Source organism: Phasianus colchicus, chromosome 1 (assembly GCF_987193195.1).
Source record: "Phasianus colchicus chromosome 1, bPhaCol1.hap1.1, whole genome shotgun sequence".
NCBI classification, from domain to species: domain Eukaryota; kingdom Metazoa; phylum Chordata; class Aves; order Galliformes; family Phasianidae; genus Phasianus; species Phasianus colchicus.
The window spans coordinates 195,476,786-195,495,524 of NC_143436.1; the positions used below are offsets into that span (position 1 = coordinate 195,476,786).

The 18,739-nt window shown below is 42.3% G+C and overlaps 1 protein-coding gene across 4 annotated transcripts in view; it reads right to left on the reverse strand.

The window, feature by feature from the left end:
- Positions 1 to 18,739, reverse strand: part of UVRAG (UV radiation resistance associated) — an 83,435-nt gene that overhangs the window by 21,420 nt on the left and 43,276 nt on the right. For all 4 annotated transcript variants that reach the window (XM_090134163.1, XM_090134162.1, XM_031601097.2 and 1 more), the window contains one exon: positions 8,176 to 8,254. In XM_090134163.1, the coding sequence (XP_089990289.1) occupies positions 8,176 to 8,254 (79 nt within the window). The remainder of the gene's footprint in view (positions 1 to 8,175; positions 8,255 to 18,739) is intronic.

The following is an 18,739-nucleotide window of genomic DNA, read 5'->3' on the forward strand; positions in this document are numbered from 1 at the left end:
GTTCTATTTTAAACACATACTCACTGCTTTACAAACTTACTTAGCAGGCTGAAGAGTTAACATGCAGAGACGACGATGACAGCTGTGCAGCACACCAATGATCCAACACACAGAGCACGCCTGCCAGTGATGGGCTGGTCCCCAAAATTCAGTTGGGGAAGTGCCTGTTGGCTCAGCAGGTGGTACCAGCCCCACCATTCCACCCAACCTCATCATCCTGTACAAGCAGAGCAAGAAACAGAGCCTCCAGCACTGAAGGTGATGTGATCAGGGCAAGCTGGTGAACTGAAGGCTGCTCATCCTTGGTTGATCAATGCAGACTGCCTCCAGGCAAGGACAGGCAGGCTGCCATCTGAATGAAAGGGTGACTGCTGTTACAGCTCAGCCAGTCTCATTTCAACCTATTTCATCTTGGCATGGGCGATAGGAAAGGGAAAAAAAGAAAGCTTTCCAACTAGTTTGCAAAAAAACATATGTAAATTCCCCAATTCTAAATGATCTGGCTGGGTATCAGCCCATTGCTGCCCTAGGAGACTTTCAGGAATGAAACCTCTCCTAAAAGCTTTTGGCTCTGTGCAGCTGGAGAGGGTACTTGTGGTTTTTCAGGTGCAGTCCCTTCCTCCTTAGCATTCAAATGAATGCTTGGCACTTGACAAGATGAGGACTCTGCTCTGGATTCAACCTGTGCTCTTTCAGGAACACTTTTCCCAACGCAGTTAAATTGGCCACAAATTCAGACAGTGGATTCTTTCTGAACTGTACGTTTTATGATCTGAGTTTAGGGGCCTCATAAAAGACGTAGTATGCAAGTCACAGTATTCTGCACTCTAAGGGTCATAAGCACTGCATCTACACCGATACCCACACAACTCTTTAAGACACTTCTGCTCGGCAGTGTTTATTGCCAAAACAAATTTCTGCTCCTAACATTTCTGCTGTTCAACTTCCCATGGAAAAGTTTAATAGCTTCTATTATGAAACTGATTTTTTCCCATGTTAGATAGGCTAACAGAGCCAGCAGCTAGGCATCTTGCCTGATTTAATCTTGAAGAGCTGATTTTCAGTGCAGTTTCTTACATATGGCACTAGCGGGTAGGCATTCAATTTTTATTTCATGCAGCTATTAGAAAGATACCACTTTGCCACTAAAATATATCAAGACAAACTCTGCTTTTCTTCCATGCCTCTGGGAATGTTATTATGTTATTTAGACAAGCTACACAAACAACATTCCCAGGAGAGCAGGAATAGCTGTGCAAACTTCTTTACCAAGTCACACAATACCTGTAAACGTTGCCTGCCACCAAGTGGACACGGTGGCTCTGGACACACAGAGGGAAGATTAGACAGAGCTCCTCGCTTGGATCTCCAGTGCTGTGATGTGAAAATAAACAAATTTCCTTGGGAGAACTGACAAAAGATTGGCCTTGTGATTTCTTTTCCTTCAAATAGCAAAGTTCAGATGTTGCTAATGATTGTCAGATGAAAGCAGAACTATTTGTTGGCCAGGGCTCAGCAAATCATGCCAATGTGAATAGACATATCAGACTAACATCACTCAGTTGTCATCAGACAAAAATCAAGACTGGATGAAGGGAAGCCTGGCCTCGTGGGGTGGTGCTGACCACATATTCAACACGATCAGAAAAAAAAAAAAACCTTAATTCATGCAATGCAATGAATTAAAAAGATTTCACAAAACCTGTGGATGTGATGTCTGGGAAGGGACATTCTGACTGCAGATCTCTGGCAAACAGCAGTGACGAGCTGATAAGACAGGACTCATTCACTTCTCTTAGCTCTAGGGAAGCAAAGAGCTGCACAACAGCCCAGCTTCATCTGGTTTGCTTTGCAAGTCTGCTTTCAACAGCCAGCAGCTGAGGCAAGGACAGAACACCATCATTTCAAGGGCATGGCCACTGAAGGCAGATAGAGAGCAACCAAGATTAAAGCAGCAGCAAGGCTCAAATGGGAGCCTTCAGTTCTATAGGGAAGTTGGACTCAGGAGTTGACTTGTCTCTTGATCTTCCAGAATTCTTATCTGGAGTCCCTCTCCTCTAGCAAAGGAATGAAAGAAAAAATAATTTGACACTTGGAGTTGCAAGAAAATTCACTGACCTGCTGACAATTCGTTGACCTGTTGACAAGAAGATAACTGCAGTAAATCCCCTTCCAACCAGGACAAGAATCTAGCTCCATCACTCTGAAGTATTTACTTTCTCTCCAAGCAATCTTGCAACTGGATGAGGAATAACATTTATCGTGCAAGAGACAAGCTCTTGAATTGGCAGTTTCATGAACAAGATGGTAGACTCACACTCTCTTCAATGGTATATGTATGAGTTAGATGTATGAGTTAGAAGTAACAAACAGGAAAGAAGCCACATAGCATCTTACACACAATTTAGGATCAGCTTTTCTCCAACATTATGTGTGCTCATTAAGGATTCATGTCCCATCTTGAAAGGTGGGCCTAGGAGAATCTAATGAGGTTCAACACAGCAAAGCGCAAGGTTTTACACTTGGGACAGAGGAATCCCAGGCATCCATCCAGACTGCAAGGAGCAGTCCTTGAGAGCAGCCCTGCAGAGAAGGACCTGGGGGTCTTGATAGAGGAAAAGCTTAACGTGAGCCAGCGGTGTGCCCTTGCAGCTCAGAAAGCAAATGGGATCCTGGGCTCCATCAGAAGAGGGGTGGCCAGCAGGGACAGAGAGGTGATTGTCCCCCTCACCTCCGCTCTTGTGAGGCCCATCTGGAGAACTGTGCCCAGGTCTGAAGACCCCAGTACAGGAAAGACAGGGAGCTGTTGGAGAGGGTCCAGAGGAGGGCCACGAAGATGATCAGGGGACTGGAGCACCTCCGCTGCAAAGACAGGCTGAGGGAGCTGGGCTTGTTCAGCCTGGAGAAAAGGCGGCTGCAGGGTGAGCTCATTGCAGCCTTCCAGGACCTAAAGGGAGCCTACACACAGGATGGGAGTCAGCTCTTGGAAAGGGGAAATAACAGCAGGACAAGGGAAAATAGTTGGAAGTTGAGGGAGGCAAGATTGAGGTTGGATTTAGGTTGGAGAGAGAGTGGTGAGGTGCTGGAACAGCTGCCCAGAGAGGCTGTGGATGCCCCATCCATCCCAGGAGGTGTTCCTCATTGCAGCCTTTCAGTACCTAAAGGGAGCCTACAAAGAGGAGGGGAATCAACTCTTTGAAAGGGTGAGTGACAGCAGGACAAGGGGAAATGGTTTTAAGCTGAGGGAAGGGAGATTTAGGTTGGACGTCAGGGGGAAATTCTTTACAGAGAGAGTGGTGAGGTACTGGAACAGCTGCCCAGGGAGGTTGTGGATGCCCCGTCCCTGGAGGTGTTCAAAGCCAGATTGGATGGGGCCCTGGGCAGCCTGGTCTAGCATTAGGTGGGATGGTTAGTGGCCCTGCCCGCGGCAGGGGGGTTGGAGATTCATGATCCTTGAGGTCCCTTCCAACCCTGCCAATTCTGTGATTCTGTGTTCAAGGCCAGGTTGGATGGGGCCCTGGACAGCCTGGGTTGCTATGAGATGTGGAGGTTGGTGGCCCTGCCTGTGGCAGGGGATTGGAGCTTCATGATCCTTGAGGTCCCTTCTAACCCAAACTATTCTGTGATTCTGTGATCTCAAGAGGGATGGGTTGTCACTGAAATCATGGCAGAATCATCTCCTCATATATAACGAAGAGCCTCCGTCAAAGTCAGCTTGAGCAAGCAAGGCTTCAGGAGTGAAAGGAAACAGAAGAGCTGCCAGCAAGCAGCAGTAAAGCTTCTCTCTTCCTACCGGCCTTAGATTTCAAAGTCAAGCATTGCACTCACACCCTGCACTCTAAGATTAAAAGATAAATAGAAATAACTGAGAGCAAAATCCTGGAGCACCAAGACCACTGCTAAAGGTCTTACAAGAGCTCAGCTAATCACAGCCCATGGCCAAGAGGAGCTGTGAGGCACACACACCATGCTCTAAGGTGAGAACACTCTTTGGGAGATGCTACCTTGCTCATGTTGTGTTGTGATGAGCACACATGAAAATCTCAACTCTAAGATGCTAACAAATGTTAGCAAATCCACTCAAAAGGACCATTTTGATAGCATGAACTCTACTGTAAAAGACCAATGCAAAAGTTGATATCATTTCCATTTAAAGCTTTACATTCTTCTGATACTCCACAGGCATCCAAAACATAGCTGGCCCCACAAGCTCTGTTGCTGCTATCTCCTGGTATCTAATGCTTATGAAATTTGTTTTATGAACCCATGAAATTCACTGCCATCTTTTGCAGCTTTATTCTGTTTCACCTCTGTCAGTGCACAGGAACAGCAGTGATTTCCATTTGTTGACATAAATAGATACAACTCATTAATTTCCCTTTAAAAAAAATGCTTGAGCATGTTCATTACCAGACAAAGAGCTGAAATCACAACTGGAAATGTATGGGCTTACCTAACATTATCCCACATAAGAAGCTACTCTGACCATCGTGAAGGCTTCAGTATTACAAATAGAAAATAGAGGGACTGAATTTGTGCTCACATACAGATGGAAGTTATTATGAACTCTCAGAATTAACACACATTGTTTTGACTTTGGAATGTAACAGCAAAGCAAGTTTCTCCAAATAAATGCTCTACCGAGCTAATGCTGAGCTGCTTCTAATTCCAGCTGAATTCTCCTGAGTGCAAGATGTGGTTTTCATTGTTATTATCCTGCTGTTTCACAAAACAGTACCACTTTATCTCTAGAAGAAAGTTTGGATTTCAGTAATTTTTGTTAATATCAACCCAGCCTCACTTCTTCCCCACTCACATTTCTCCTTGCCCTGAGAACTCCAGATAATTATGAAAGGGGAAAAAGAAAAACACAACAAAACCATACACAAGGAAACTTCCACGAAGAAGCCATTTGAGTCAGTGCACGTTTTTTTTGAGCTTTTTGTTTCTCACCCACATGATCAAGATTCACATGAAGCACTCAGTGAGGATGGAGACCATGAGCTCTTCCCTTCATGCTTTAGCATGGTCAGCCATGCTTTGACATCACACAGCAGCCAGGGAGTAAAGCAATGGATGGATCTGCATTAACTCATTTTCCTCAACCCCTATAAGCCTTAAAAGGTTTCTCTCACAGGCTGTGATGGTCTAGAGACCAGCTCTCACTATCCATTCCATCTTTTTGGCATCTATTCTCATCAAGGAGTTCCATGAACTAAGCGTATCTGGAAGCTTTTCCCAAAGCATCCTTAAGATATTCAAAGAACAGAGCAACTTCAATTCCAGTAAGATATTATAAGAGCTACCTACACATTCTGTTGGAGGCTGATTCCAACAATCTCAGGTTTTAGATCAAGCCAGCCCTGAATACAGAACTCCTGTGATGTATTCCCATATATTATCTACCTGCTCTGCTCGATTTTTCACACAGCTTTCACAGCGGTATTTCCTCTTGGCAGAACCATAAAAAGCTGCAATAGTTGACAAAGAACATCAAAAAAGAGGCGACCAAAGCAATTTATATAGACTTCAGTAACACTTTCATGATTAAATTAGTAGTAGAAGCCCCCCAAGATTTCTGATTTGCTTTTATTATGTTTTTATAGTCAGCAACGTACAACCTCAACCAGGAACGTGTGAACCACTGGTGTAGAACAAAACCACTTCACACACTTTGGCCACTGACTATTCTGCTTTGCACCAGTGATCTCATGCACATTGGGAAACATTTTTCAACACAAATACATACTTCAAGTTTCAAGTCTTCATTTACTTTTATGAGTTTAAAAACATGCCTGTGATTTTGGAAGTCAGCTACAAGGACTTGGAAGGGAATGGGAACGAGTGACCATGAGTTCAACAGTTCACAGTCCTTTGGAAATAGGACAAGAACAAAATCAGGAGTGATTTCAGTAGGCCCAACTTTGACAAGTCAAATAGAAAAAAAAACAACAAGAAAAGTAGTGAAGTGATGACAGTTCCTATTAAAATAAGAAAAAAGATACTACAGGCACAAGTGCCAACCAACCCAGACTGCAGGAAATGGAAAGTCTACCAACTCGGGCTCAAAGAATTCATAATTTCACCTACCAAAGCAGCACAGAGTAGTTGTGCCACACAACCCAATGGCAAACTTCAGAATCGTGCAGGAAAATAGATGAGGCTGAAAAATGACAGCAAGCAGCATTGCCACTCACAAGCTACAGAATGAAGTAATGAATGTATGAAGTGCAGATTAAGGAAAACATTGATTTGATACTAATGGAGAGAGAAAGCTATCAATCATTTGAAGGAAAGGGAGTATTTAATCCATTTTTTCACTCCTGTCTTCCCTATGAAAGTGTGAACAGATGGTTGCCATTATTAATGCCAGCAACAAAGACTCACAGTCTAAGTTATATTAACAGCTTGGTTAAGTGAATTTCCAAGATTAGCAGGATTTGATTAACTTCATCTTAAGCTATTTTAGCCTTTACGTAATTTCAGAGCCATTGGAGGTTATCTTCCAAAATACACGAAATATGGGCAAGATACCAGAAGTCTGGAAAATGGTAAATGCAATCCAAGCCTAAAAAACCCTCCAAACAATAAGATCCCAAAGTGTTACTCTAATTCAAAGGTAGGAAGGGTTGGAAGAGAGAGCTGTGAGGAGAAACCCAAACCAAACAAATAGAAATTAAGTATAAAAAAGATTTTTCAGGCATAAAGGTGTCAAGGCAATCCTATCTCAAGTCCCACAAACATGTCAGAAACTGAGATGTTGTGTTTCTGCTTGAATTTAAATACATTATTTTGTCACTTCGTGGTACACAAGTGACTGGGGAAATGGAACACTGGCAAAACACCCTACAGAATGAATCCAACGCAAGAACTCTTTGAGTGTAATTAACAGTTCATTGCCAAAAGTGGAAGTAGCAATAATGAAGCAGGGCTACATGTGGGTCTACGCTTTATCCCAGCCCTACTCAGTATTTCCATTCAGTGACCTAGATAAACAGAGAAAAGGCTCACACACAAATAGCACAAAGCTGAGACTGAGCTCTCACCATCTACTTCCCAATCCCCTAAGTCATGTCACCAAACCAGGGAAACAAAGAGGTGCAGCCTTAAAGCTACATCCTGGGGTACCCTAACGTACAATTGAAATGAGTCATCTGCACTCAGAATGGTGTACAGAAGAGACTTAGCCCTGTGCTGAAGGACAAATTTCACTGTTACTCTGATGAGACTACAAACCTTATAATGAGCTTTGCAAAGACTTGCAAAGATTCCTTCCTTACTCAATGCTTTGATGGCAACGACTCAACGCTGCACCCAGCTTTGGGAACTGAGCTTCAGGAAGGATGCAGATGAGATGGAGAATAGCAGGCAACAAGTATGCTTCAACCTTAAGAGATGTGATCCATAGACGACACTTAGACAAGGAGAAGTTGTCTTTCAATGCATAACAGCTTGCAAAGACAAAGCAAATTAATGAACAGATTACTAGAATAAGAGGTTACGTGGTTAAAAAGAACCAAGACAGTCGGATGAGATGTCAGGGAAGCTTTTAACAGCCAAGACAGAAAAGAACAGGAACAGACTAATTAATCCCAGGCTATCTTTTAGGACATGGTCTATAATCAGCTAGCAGATACCATCTCAAATAGAAGCTCATCAACTTGTACAAGTCAAAAGCAATTAATCATGAATTTAGCAACACAAGAGATGATTTAAAAACAAACAACATAAGAGCAAGGAAGTAAGGATGATTATAGGACTTTTAAAAAAAACCTCATGCATTGGCAAGGTTTTCCAGATTGTCATGTTTTCTTATCAAACAAGTGTTGAGGTAGAATTCCAGTTAAAATAATGATATTAAAGGGCACGGCAATGAGAAAGAAATGAATCGAGTATGATGAAAATAACAAAATACTTTCCATTTTCAAAACAGCACACATACACACACACTGTTTACCATTTCAAAAGGAAAAAAAGGCTGGCAAGCCCTCCTCTAAGCAGCAGAGAAGGTCTTGAATGCAAAGCAGAAAGGCAGGTGAGGGCCATCATCTGAAGAGTACCTCCAGTAGTTCACAGATGCTCTCCATGGAGAAGAGCCTCACAAGACAGCAGTATTGCCATAGTGACACTAAGAGATGGTAGATATTCAGTAAAAATAAATCTCAGTGTACCAACCTGTGCTATATTTTTGTTGAGAAGATACACTCCATATTCAAACTGAAGCTTCTCTCCTCCTTTTGGGTATAAAGGAAATCTGATGAGGGAGAAAAAATAAAAAAAAAAAAGCATTTAAGGTGACATTATTCAGATTAAAAAGCCACAGACCCCAAAATTAGAAAGGAAAAGGTCATGAGGTTCTCTAGCTCAGGATCCCCCTCCATACACCATCAAGAATTCTCTGCACCTGCAATCCTGTAAAAAAAACTGATGACAAAATTAAGCAAACACAATTCATTAGCTTAAATACTTAATGTTTTCAGAAGATGCTTTTTGACCCTGCCAGTGCTGCAATATCCCTCTCACTACACGAAGCATGTTTTAAGAAGCATGCATCGTAATATCAGAACCCACTTTTCCATTTGTATACAGTCACAGTCAGCTCACTTCCAAACCAAATGAGTCTTTTAAGAGTTCTCCTTTGATTGCATTTTTTTTTTGGCGATTGAAAGAGTACAGACCTCTTGACAGACATTTGCAAACCCGTTTATCAACACAGCAGAAGAACAACACAAAGGGTTCCTCATCTTTGTGTGCTCTCCATCCCATCTACATACCATATAAAGCCCTATCATGCCCTTGGATAGCTGTGTCTGGTGCCTCTCTGTACGTTCTGGGAACTCTTGTTTAAGTGAAGTGGTTCACTATTGCCACTATTTGTAACATACCTTTCTGAGGATTGCCTTCTGACTCTTCCTTACCACCAGAGGTTGAGGTCACTGTGGCTCAAGTTGGTCATTTCAGTACAATCTCCAGCTTACATGGATGGGAACTACACCATGAAACAAACTCCTGCCTTTCTTACAAACCCTACGTTCTGCAGCTCTTAATCAAGCAGCCGAGTGCGTTATCTGCACAAAGCCCACATTACATCAGAAAGCAAAGACTCTCTTAAACTTAAGATAACAAACATGGGAGATTGATATCTACTAGAAACAACACGCACTGTGGAGGGGTGATTACACAAAGTGTATTTTATCATCAATCAGAGAGAAAAATCTTAACTGCAGCCCCACAGTAGAGTACATTTGCAACATTTAAGGAGAATTACATAGCACCATTAAAGCTAAAGGTTAATGGGTCACGATCACAGCAAATCAAATATTAAGATGTCAATTTCAAGCTTTATGCTACTTTCAAGCTCCGTAGGTCACTTCAAGTTGAGGAATATAAAAAGCACCACGAATAGCACGCACCCAGATCACCTTGTTTAACACAGCTATAAATCCACCTCGTTCCCCATGCAAGAAAACAAAACCTTTAGAAATGAGCACATGCTACAAAAATTCCACCCCGCGTTACCCTGAGTGTGAAGCACAAATGGAAAGGAATTCATTTCAATCTCTACAACGACACTCATCCAATCGTAGCAGGATTCAGGTTTAAAGGATATCTTTACAATTAAGGGTATAAAACTCAGTCAAGCTTGACAATAAAAGCATCATTAGGAACACAAGCTGCGTCTCGATATACAACAGTATTTCATTAAGTCACTAGTAACAGGAACCAGGTATTCTGTTTTAGATACAGAGCTCTTTGATACACATCAGATAGAAAAAGTGGATAAAACTGTTTTACAGCCCTTGCTACCATCTCCCACGCAGCTGAAACGGTACAGATTAAGCTTTTCTCTTTATCAGGTTGGTCTTGGTGTGGTTTTCTTTCTTATTTTTTTTCAGTTAATAATCACAATCCTGTCCCCTAACCTCCACTAATTAACCCTGAAAGACTCTAAACTCCATACATCCTCATGTCAGCACTTATAACGTCGCAAGTCACATGAAAGCCTTGAAAAACATCAGTGAATGCCTTTGCATAGGCACATTTATGACATATAGAAAAATATTACCAACTTTGATGTTCCTTTCTTTGTGTGTTATCTCACTTACCCATTAGGGCTGGTCACAAGCAATAAACTTAAGGGACAGGAACCAGGACATTTTATGTAGTGTTTCACCAAGCATAATTGAATGCAACTTTAACTGCTGGCTCCCTGCATGAAATTGGTTTTGCCTCCTCCAAATAGCACGGCTGTAAGCTCAATCTCTTACTTTGGCACACTGCGTGTTGGCCTGCTGGGTAAGGTTATAGTTATTCTTGCTCAGAAATTACAGTTGAAAATTACTCTTTTGGTCATTTTATAATCACAAAGCACTCAATAAAATGCAAAGTGGCATGTGCCTGCTCACTCCACTCCAACATCTCTCTTCCTTGATTTCATTCTTAATGGTATGTTTAAAGGGGAGGGGGGTGAGAAGAGAAAATCACCAAGCTCCTTTAAAGCAGAACACAGATGCTTGATCTAAGATGAGAAATTCAAAGGAGTAAGCGTGATATATTTATTGGAAAGAAGAAAAAGCATGCCACAAGCATCTGCTGTGTAATCACTAGAATGAGACTGTTAGAAGTTACTGAGTAGTAGCACAACTTGTCAACTTTAGGAACACCTTTAAACAGACAAAAACATCCCTTGGCATGGAAGTTGCACTCTTCCTGCTTCTGCCCTAGGGTCCTCCTCAAGCATCTCTTGAAAAGTGATTTAAGAGGGTCCTGAAGATCAGAAGAAAGCAGTTATCATCCTCACATCCCAGAAGGACAACGCAAGAAGCTACCAGCTAAGCCCTGGGAAGGTGATGGAGAAAATCCTCAGACACTTCCAAACATCACAAACATTGGGTGAACAACAACTTTGTGGAGTTCAGTATGGAGGAATGGGGGAAGGAATAAGCCCAGCCACCAGTACAGGATGGGTGGGAAACAATCAGCTGGAAAGCAGCTTGGATCTGGTGGGTGCTCAGCTGAACAGAAGCCACCAACATGCCCTTGAGGCAAAGAGGACCAACAGCACGTTGGGTTGACATAGGACAAGCATTACCAGGGATGTGATCCCTCCTTCCCTCTATCCTACAGCTGCTGAGATCACATCTGAAGTGCAGGGTCCAGTCCTGGCTCCCAACAACAGTCAGACACGGATGTACTTCAGCAAGTCCAGCAAAGGGTCACAAGATGATGAGGGTTTCTATCACCTTATCTGAATGCTTTGTGCAAGTCTTGATACTGTGGATGAGAAATAAAGAGCCCAGAATAACTTCAACTTAAACAGCTTCCTCGAATTATGGACAAAGCTCCTACCCTGTGCAGTTAGACCACTCTTCACTCCTGTGAACTCCTGTAAAAATAGGTTATTGTTCATCTTATGACTATGGAGTATTACTCTTCATCAGCAAGCAGACTTAACAAAACACAGCTCTAAGTCCAACCTGCACTTACAGGAGATATTCTGTTTGTGTATACAAAGTGCACATTGCTCAGCTGACACACAGCAGTAATTATTTCAACAGTGGCTCATAAAGAAGAGTTTGAGAATATTAACTTGGTGCAAGAAAAAAAGCAAAACTTCAGTAGCTTACAACACACTAGCCCAGTATGGAGTTGTATCTATCTCATGTTTCCACTGCACTCAAGGCTATTCTTGCTCCACTTTCCATGTCAGCAATGATACCAGCTGGGAAAAACATGAGGACTAATAGTGATAAAGGGAGCAGGTAGGCAGGCATCTGAAAGGCAGCTTTGGGACCAATTGTGCCAAAGATGTTCAAATCAAGAAGAGGGTCTCACTCTGAATTCATGTGAACACCACGTGAGAGTGATCCAAACAGCACACAATTTTAACCAGATGGTTGAGATGTGCCTTAAAGACCCAGGATAAAACAATAAAAGGATTCTCAGTCTTAAAAGCTTATGTTTGTTTTGGAAGTGTCACGTTTCACTCACGTAATCCTGAAGGAGTGACAAAAGTAAAGCTCTTATGAATTCCTATGGTTAAAAGTTGTGTTTTATAAGACTCATTGGGATACAAGTCAGATGGGCAGAGTAACCCAGCTGCACCACGCTGCCAAAATGGAGGCAAATCCACAATAAAATGCGCAACATGCACATGCACTGCATTGTCAGACACACAGCTCACCTTCCCTTTCATGGAACATTGCTTTGAACAAAACTTTTGTTCTTGGACTCACAATGAGAGAACAGTTTCTTCCATAGTAAACCAGAAAAATATTGTGGTTAGTGACTCATATCATGCTCAAGACTTACACTAACACTGTTCCAGACCCAAAGTTTTCCCAGAGTGTCAAAATGAGCTTTAGGGTCCCCTTTAACAGGAAACCAGTAAAAATAAGTTCACAGCAGTTACAAGGCATTGTTTACCATCTCTGAGTAATTTCATTTCAGCAGAGCTTGCAACAGTTGGCAACCAATATGGTTTCATCTTAGCTGTGCTCCATCTATCCTGGTTGAAGGGGAGGGGTTCCCAAGTATAAGCATCTCCTCTCTACCTGGAATTCCCAAAGCAGATGTGAGCTGTTGAATAAAGAACACTTCTGCTTAAATCTGGTCCAAGAAAGAATGCCATGGAAGGGGAACAGGCTACTAAGAATCAGTGAGGAAACTCCTCATGTCCATCAGAGGCACCTCATGTTCAAATCAGATCTTATTCTTAGCACTGAAATCCTCTGTTGAGCACTGGATGCTATCTGAGCAGCTCTAAGGGCAAAGGAATGCTGAGTTTCTGAAGTACTTAAGGTAGCTCAGTTTCAGACTGTTTGCACAGAGAGGTTTTGCTTACAGGCAGCAAAATCAAAAGTAAGAGCAGGTCAAGGCTCAGTTCTGCTCATCTATATTGGGCAAGAGGGAATGGTCTCAAGTTGTGCCAAAGGGAGTTGGATGATAGGGAAATTTTCTTCTTGAAAAGAGTGGTTGAGTATTGGCAGGGCTGCCCAGGGAGGTGGTGGGGTCACCATCCATGGGGTTGTTGAGATGTGGCACTGAGGTGGGTTGGGGTTGGTGACCTTAGAGGTCTTTTCTAAGCTTAATGATTCTACCACCAAATGTACCCACTTGTAAGAAACCTGAGTGACAAATCAAAGCTTGCTCTCAAGTATCAGAATACAGATCAGCACAAGACTAAAATCAAGAATCTCTAATTTCCTCGTCAACTGCCCACACAAATGGGTGAAACAAAGTCACAACTAAAAGGAGTGGTTAAGTGTGTGTCAACAGCTGGTACTACTTCACAGTGCAGACTCCATCAGAAGGTTTCTAGAGTACTAAGCCTCATTAGATCCTCTCAAAAGAGCTGTGAAAGGGAAAAACTGAAGCCAAGGTTACACGTTTTGCTCACAGTAACTCTGATGGGGAATTGTAACCCCAAATCAGTCTTTTAAATGAAAATGGACAGAAAGTCTACTTACTCCAAGTTAAAACTGCAAAACCAACACCTCAGCACCAATGGCAGACAATCCTGCATTCTTCCAAGACCTTGCAACACCTCACAAGCTATAAAAGAATCAGTCAGCTTCAACATCTGCATGAAGAAATACCATTATGATGGGTATTACACTTACAGGTACACACCTACACCGTTAACAAGACTCCTTGGAAGCCACTGGTTTGGAGTCAGTCTTCACACTAACGAGACTTTTTCTAACCTGGTATTTAATCTAGAAGCATCTTTAGGTGTAAGAAGCACGCTGCTATATTTCTCATTTCAGTTTCTATGAGGTATAATCTAACTCCAGCAAATGGCATTTTTCAAACTACAGGGAATGTAGACAGGGTTCTAAATTGTCAGCTCTGATTTAAAAGTCTTCCTATTTAAAAAGAAATTCAATATATACATTTCCAGTCAACGTGGAAAACTAACGGTGGCTGGTTGCCACCATTTCCACTCCAGCTGAAACACTAAGATGAAAACAGCCAAACAGACGAAGACATAAAAACCAAGGCAGATTTTGATTTCCAGTTGAAATTGTATTCTTGTCTAAAACCATTTGTGTTCTGAGGTTGGTGTGTGATGGGCAGGCAGGAGCTTCAATGATCACCTTTTCTAGCTGCACCTGTCCAGATGCCTGAAACCATTTCTGCTTGAAGTAGATCCTATGCTATCTCTGCAGGAATGCAGTCCAGAAGCTGAGAAGCATCCCAGGAGACCACCAGCCACAGTCCCATATTGCTGGAAGCACCTGTTAAAAAACTTAAAAGCTGATTAGTCTAGTTTGTGTATTTTAGATATTATAGGTTGCTCTGTCTTTTTCTTAAACAATTCTTATATAAAACTGTCCTGGTTATTTTACCCTAACTGATAAGTAGCTCCTTTTTCAGTCAAACAATCATCAAGATCTCTCACTTAATTTCATATCCTGATGTGCATTTCTGAGCTAATCCTTGGTTGTTCTACACTGCAGCTTCAGTTTCTGATGGACTTGCAGTAAATCACAACAGGACTCCCGTTGCACTCAGATGTTAGCTGTTAGGAAAGTTGAAAGAATCTTTATTCCATCTATTTCTTTCAGACCTCAAGTATCTCTCACGAATTCAAGTCCAAATACATTTTCAGTTGTGTTCTGTGATTTATGAACTCCTCCGTACCCGGAAAAACCACATACAGACCAATATATTGGTGGCCAATTTTTATTGTCCAGAGCCGCCTGTCTTTAATAGAAACTATTTTTAAAGTTAAAGAAATTGCTTCATTTAACTGCTTTCACCTGCTTTTACTTTTGTATCACGCCAGATGTTTTAGATCTTTTATTCTTTCTTCTGTTCAGTCTTTCTGCCATAGACCAAATGATATTGAAAGTCTCAAAGTTTAATCTCTACTTCAGAAAGCTCTTTGGGGAAGAAGTGAGTAAAATGAAGGTTTTACAAATCACATCTAGCTGCTTTCCCTCGGCTGAAGCGTGGCACAATTATCTTGTTTGGAACTGTGGTAAACAACATTAATTTACAAAATGATGCAAATGCTTGAAGACCAGCACTGTAAGTAACTCCCAAAGTAAACTAATGGTGGTATGTGTTAAGACACCAAACAAATGCCCCCACCAGAGAATGCTTCAGAACTGCAGAATGGCTGCAGTGAGATGACTGTGCAGCACACTGACTTGGCAGCACACAGCTGAAACCTAATTATTCACTATTAAGGAGATAAAGAGCTGATGGGATTTCTGTGACTGTCACAGTCACCACTGATGCAACAGCAAGGAGTCGTCCATCAGATCGAGAGAACAACTGTGCCTCACACAGCTCTACCAAAAGAGCACAGCAGTTTAGAAACTGATGAATTTCAAGCTTCAGTCCTTGGATAGGATGCCCTACACAAAGATAGAACTAAGCCCAACTCCAGTGAAGATAAAGAGTTGAAAAACAAGAAGTTCTTGTGTGATATGGCTGAAGCACGAGGATTGTACAAGAACAAGGTTTAAGTGTTTACTGAAGTTTAAGTTTCGACTTCGCCCCCTTTTCGGGGGCAGGCAGGGGAGGAAGGAGCAGTTTTCTCTTCAACCTCACTGCACACTATTTGCTCATCATAAAGGAATGCTGCATCAAGAAGAGAAAGTGCTAGGGTTTTTCTCAACCAGAATAAAGCAAATCTTGAAAGCCTTTAAGTGAAAAGAGTGAGCAGGGCACCCATTGTCCAGCCATCTCGCTCTGAACCACTATTCCCCCAGCACGCTTCACATCAAGCATTGGGAGAGCTCATAGAACTACAGACTGGCTTGAATTGGAAAGGACCTCAAAGTTCCAACCCCCTGCCATAGGCACAGGGCTGTCCACCACCAAATCAAGCACTACATCAGGTCGCTCAGGGCCCCAAACCCCCTTTTCTTCCAGATAAGCTACAATGAGTTTTGATCAACTACAGAGCAGAGACTGGCATGAATCTTAAATAACATGCCCAGCTGACTCTTGGTGGTAAGAACACGATTAAAATGCTGGAGCACAAACCTGCCTTCACCACTCAACTCCTCAGAGATGCAGCATAGAGCACCGTGGGTCCCCTTCATATCAAGTTGCCTGTCAATAGCAGAGGCTGCAGATTACCCTCGGTGTGACCAACAGCCTGCAAGGAACAGTTAACGAGTCTGCCAGCAAACAACAGGATCAGAAAAGGCAAAAATAAGATCCCCACCTGGTGAATTAAGCTGGAAATCAAATGAAATGGCAGTCAAAAAAATCACAAGTAGACACTTTGTTTTGTCAGGGATGAGATTAAGACACAAATATGAATCATAGAGTAATCAAATCTGAATTCAGTTATGCTTTCTAGTCTCTACTTGAGAGAAAACAAATACTTGTAAAACAAACCTGATGACAAAAATACAGACTGCCAAGGGAGAAAAGCACTTCCCCATCCACACTTGACACAATGCAAAGATAATTAGTTTACTGGGAAAGAAAAATATATTACATATTGGCAGTTCAACTGTATGAAACAGGCTTGCAAAATGCCTATCTGAATAGCTCAGCTATGAGATAATCAAAAGCAGAAGCACTGCCATCTTTCTATTAAGCAGTGTAACTGTTGTGACCTTGCTCTTGGTGAACATACAATCACTTCAATATGTATAGGCTGTACGTAGGGAAAGGACCCAAAGACCCAAGTTATGAAAGTCTTGATAAGCTAGTTGCAAATTTATAAGAAGTAATAAAAAATAAAGATATCTTTCTACTAGTTCAGCAAATAAGACTTTCACACACCTAAAAAGCTCGGCCAGCAATGTGTGGAACAAGCAACAAGGATGGGTTTTTGTTGATTGTGCATCTCTGACACACTGCAGCTTGAACCCAAGGCTTGCTGTGCTCACTGTGATGAATATCACACCATAAGGACTGACTGTATGGATAGAGCAGACAGCGTTGCTATCAGAGCTCTAAATCTCCCTGCCACAAAGGGATCGTTTTTAACTAGAGGACACTTGAAGCAGGTCAAGTCCTCGCTCCTTGAAAAATGAAGTAATGTTTTGAATAATAACCTCATCAGGAGCACAGAGTTCTAATGGGAGTAAGCAAAGACCAGTACATCTTCACAGAAACATGTTTCAGCTGTGGATGTCTGGGGGCAGTGGGCTCATCTATTGCAATAAGCAAACTCTGCTTTCTCAGCCTGGCTAGCAGCATGCACAAGCTGTCAAGCTCCCAGAGCCAGTGTTAATGTCATCTACGTTCATTAAGGAGCACCTGATGTAGTTTATCATCTATGCACCGTAATGATGATGGCCCAATAAAGGCAAAAGCACTATTTTTGGTGATCAAGAATAAAACAGCCCTGGATTCTAGCTAAATATCCTCAAGAATGTGGAACGCAGAAATACAGTTCAAGATAAGTTCATGGCCAAAAAGCATTCTTTGAGCAACACAGTTGAACACTTAACACACACTCAATCTACCACAAAGAATCAATTCTGCTTTGACAGCTATTAGATTTCTCAACAAACCATCTCCCTTCCATCTGATTCCAGTTTGCCAAGATCTCTCCCCCCCCCTCGACCCCCAGAGCTGCCATTTTATCAACCCTGCTGAAGCACCAAACGTGATTAAAGATTCCCCTGTCGTGCTGGATGAAGTCAGTATCAGTGTGAAGTTATTCCTCACTTGCCTGTGTCACAGTATTTCAGATGGCTGTGTTGCAAGTGGTTTATCTGCAGCTGGACACAAAGCAATAACCACCTCCTCTCCTTTCCAGCTTGCACATTCTTAGAAACAGCAGCATGGAGCACTCTTAGGTTGAGCTCATTCACTGAATGCTCTCCCAGCACCCCAAGCATTGCCCACATGCCTGCTCAGCAAGGTTTTGCTCCTCTTGTTTGCAAATCCAGCTTTCCCCACTGAAGTGAAAGGCATCCCAGCTTGTTGAGGTAGATAACATGGAAGCACTGTTGTCACAGAATCAGTTTCGATGCCAGTTTTCCTTTCCTCAGGTCCAACAAGCTGAACTTCTTGCAGCACAACTTGCTGGTCATAACTGAGACTGCTTGAATTAGTCCTGGGTGAACCACACACAGTAAAATGGAAGCTTGCTTTATTAGTGCAAGTGAGCTTGTCTTAAATATAACCCCAGCCCACGGAATGAACTGCTCAAACACATGCACATTACAAGTACACCTGGCCTGACTACTCTAACTTTTCCATTTTTCCAAGCTTGGCCTCTTAAACCAATTAAAAGCATCCCAAAATAAGCTCAAAACCCTGCAGGATTGAATGGGATTCAACCAACAAAGCCATGTAAATATATTAACGTTCACACACCACTACAGTTCTTTGGCCAAGCATCCATCAGCTTTGGCTGTAAATAAGATGCCTTAAGACGAACTCACTTGCAGTTTTACATCCTGGAGGAACACAGAAGTGTGCTGAAGATGTGACAGTCACCTACATTTCGTGTTGAATTCAGTCTGCTGCTGCTACAAGGTGGCCTCACCCCACTGAGCTGGTTCTTATTTGTACCTCTGCTGCTTTACCAAATGGACTAAGCAACGAAATGAAATCAGGCTCTAAGATCTTGGCACCTGAAGAAATACAGCTCAATTTAAGTCTGTATTATTAGATGTTAGAAGGAAATTCTTTACTCAGTGGATGTCCCATTTCTGGAGGCATTCGAGGCCAGGTCAGACTGGGGCCCTGGGCAGCTGTTCTATGATACCACTTTCACTCTTATGTTGGAGCAATCTCATCAAAAATGAGA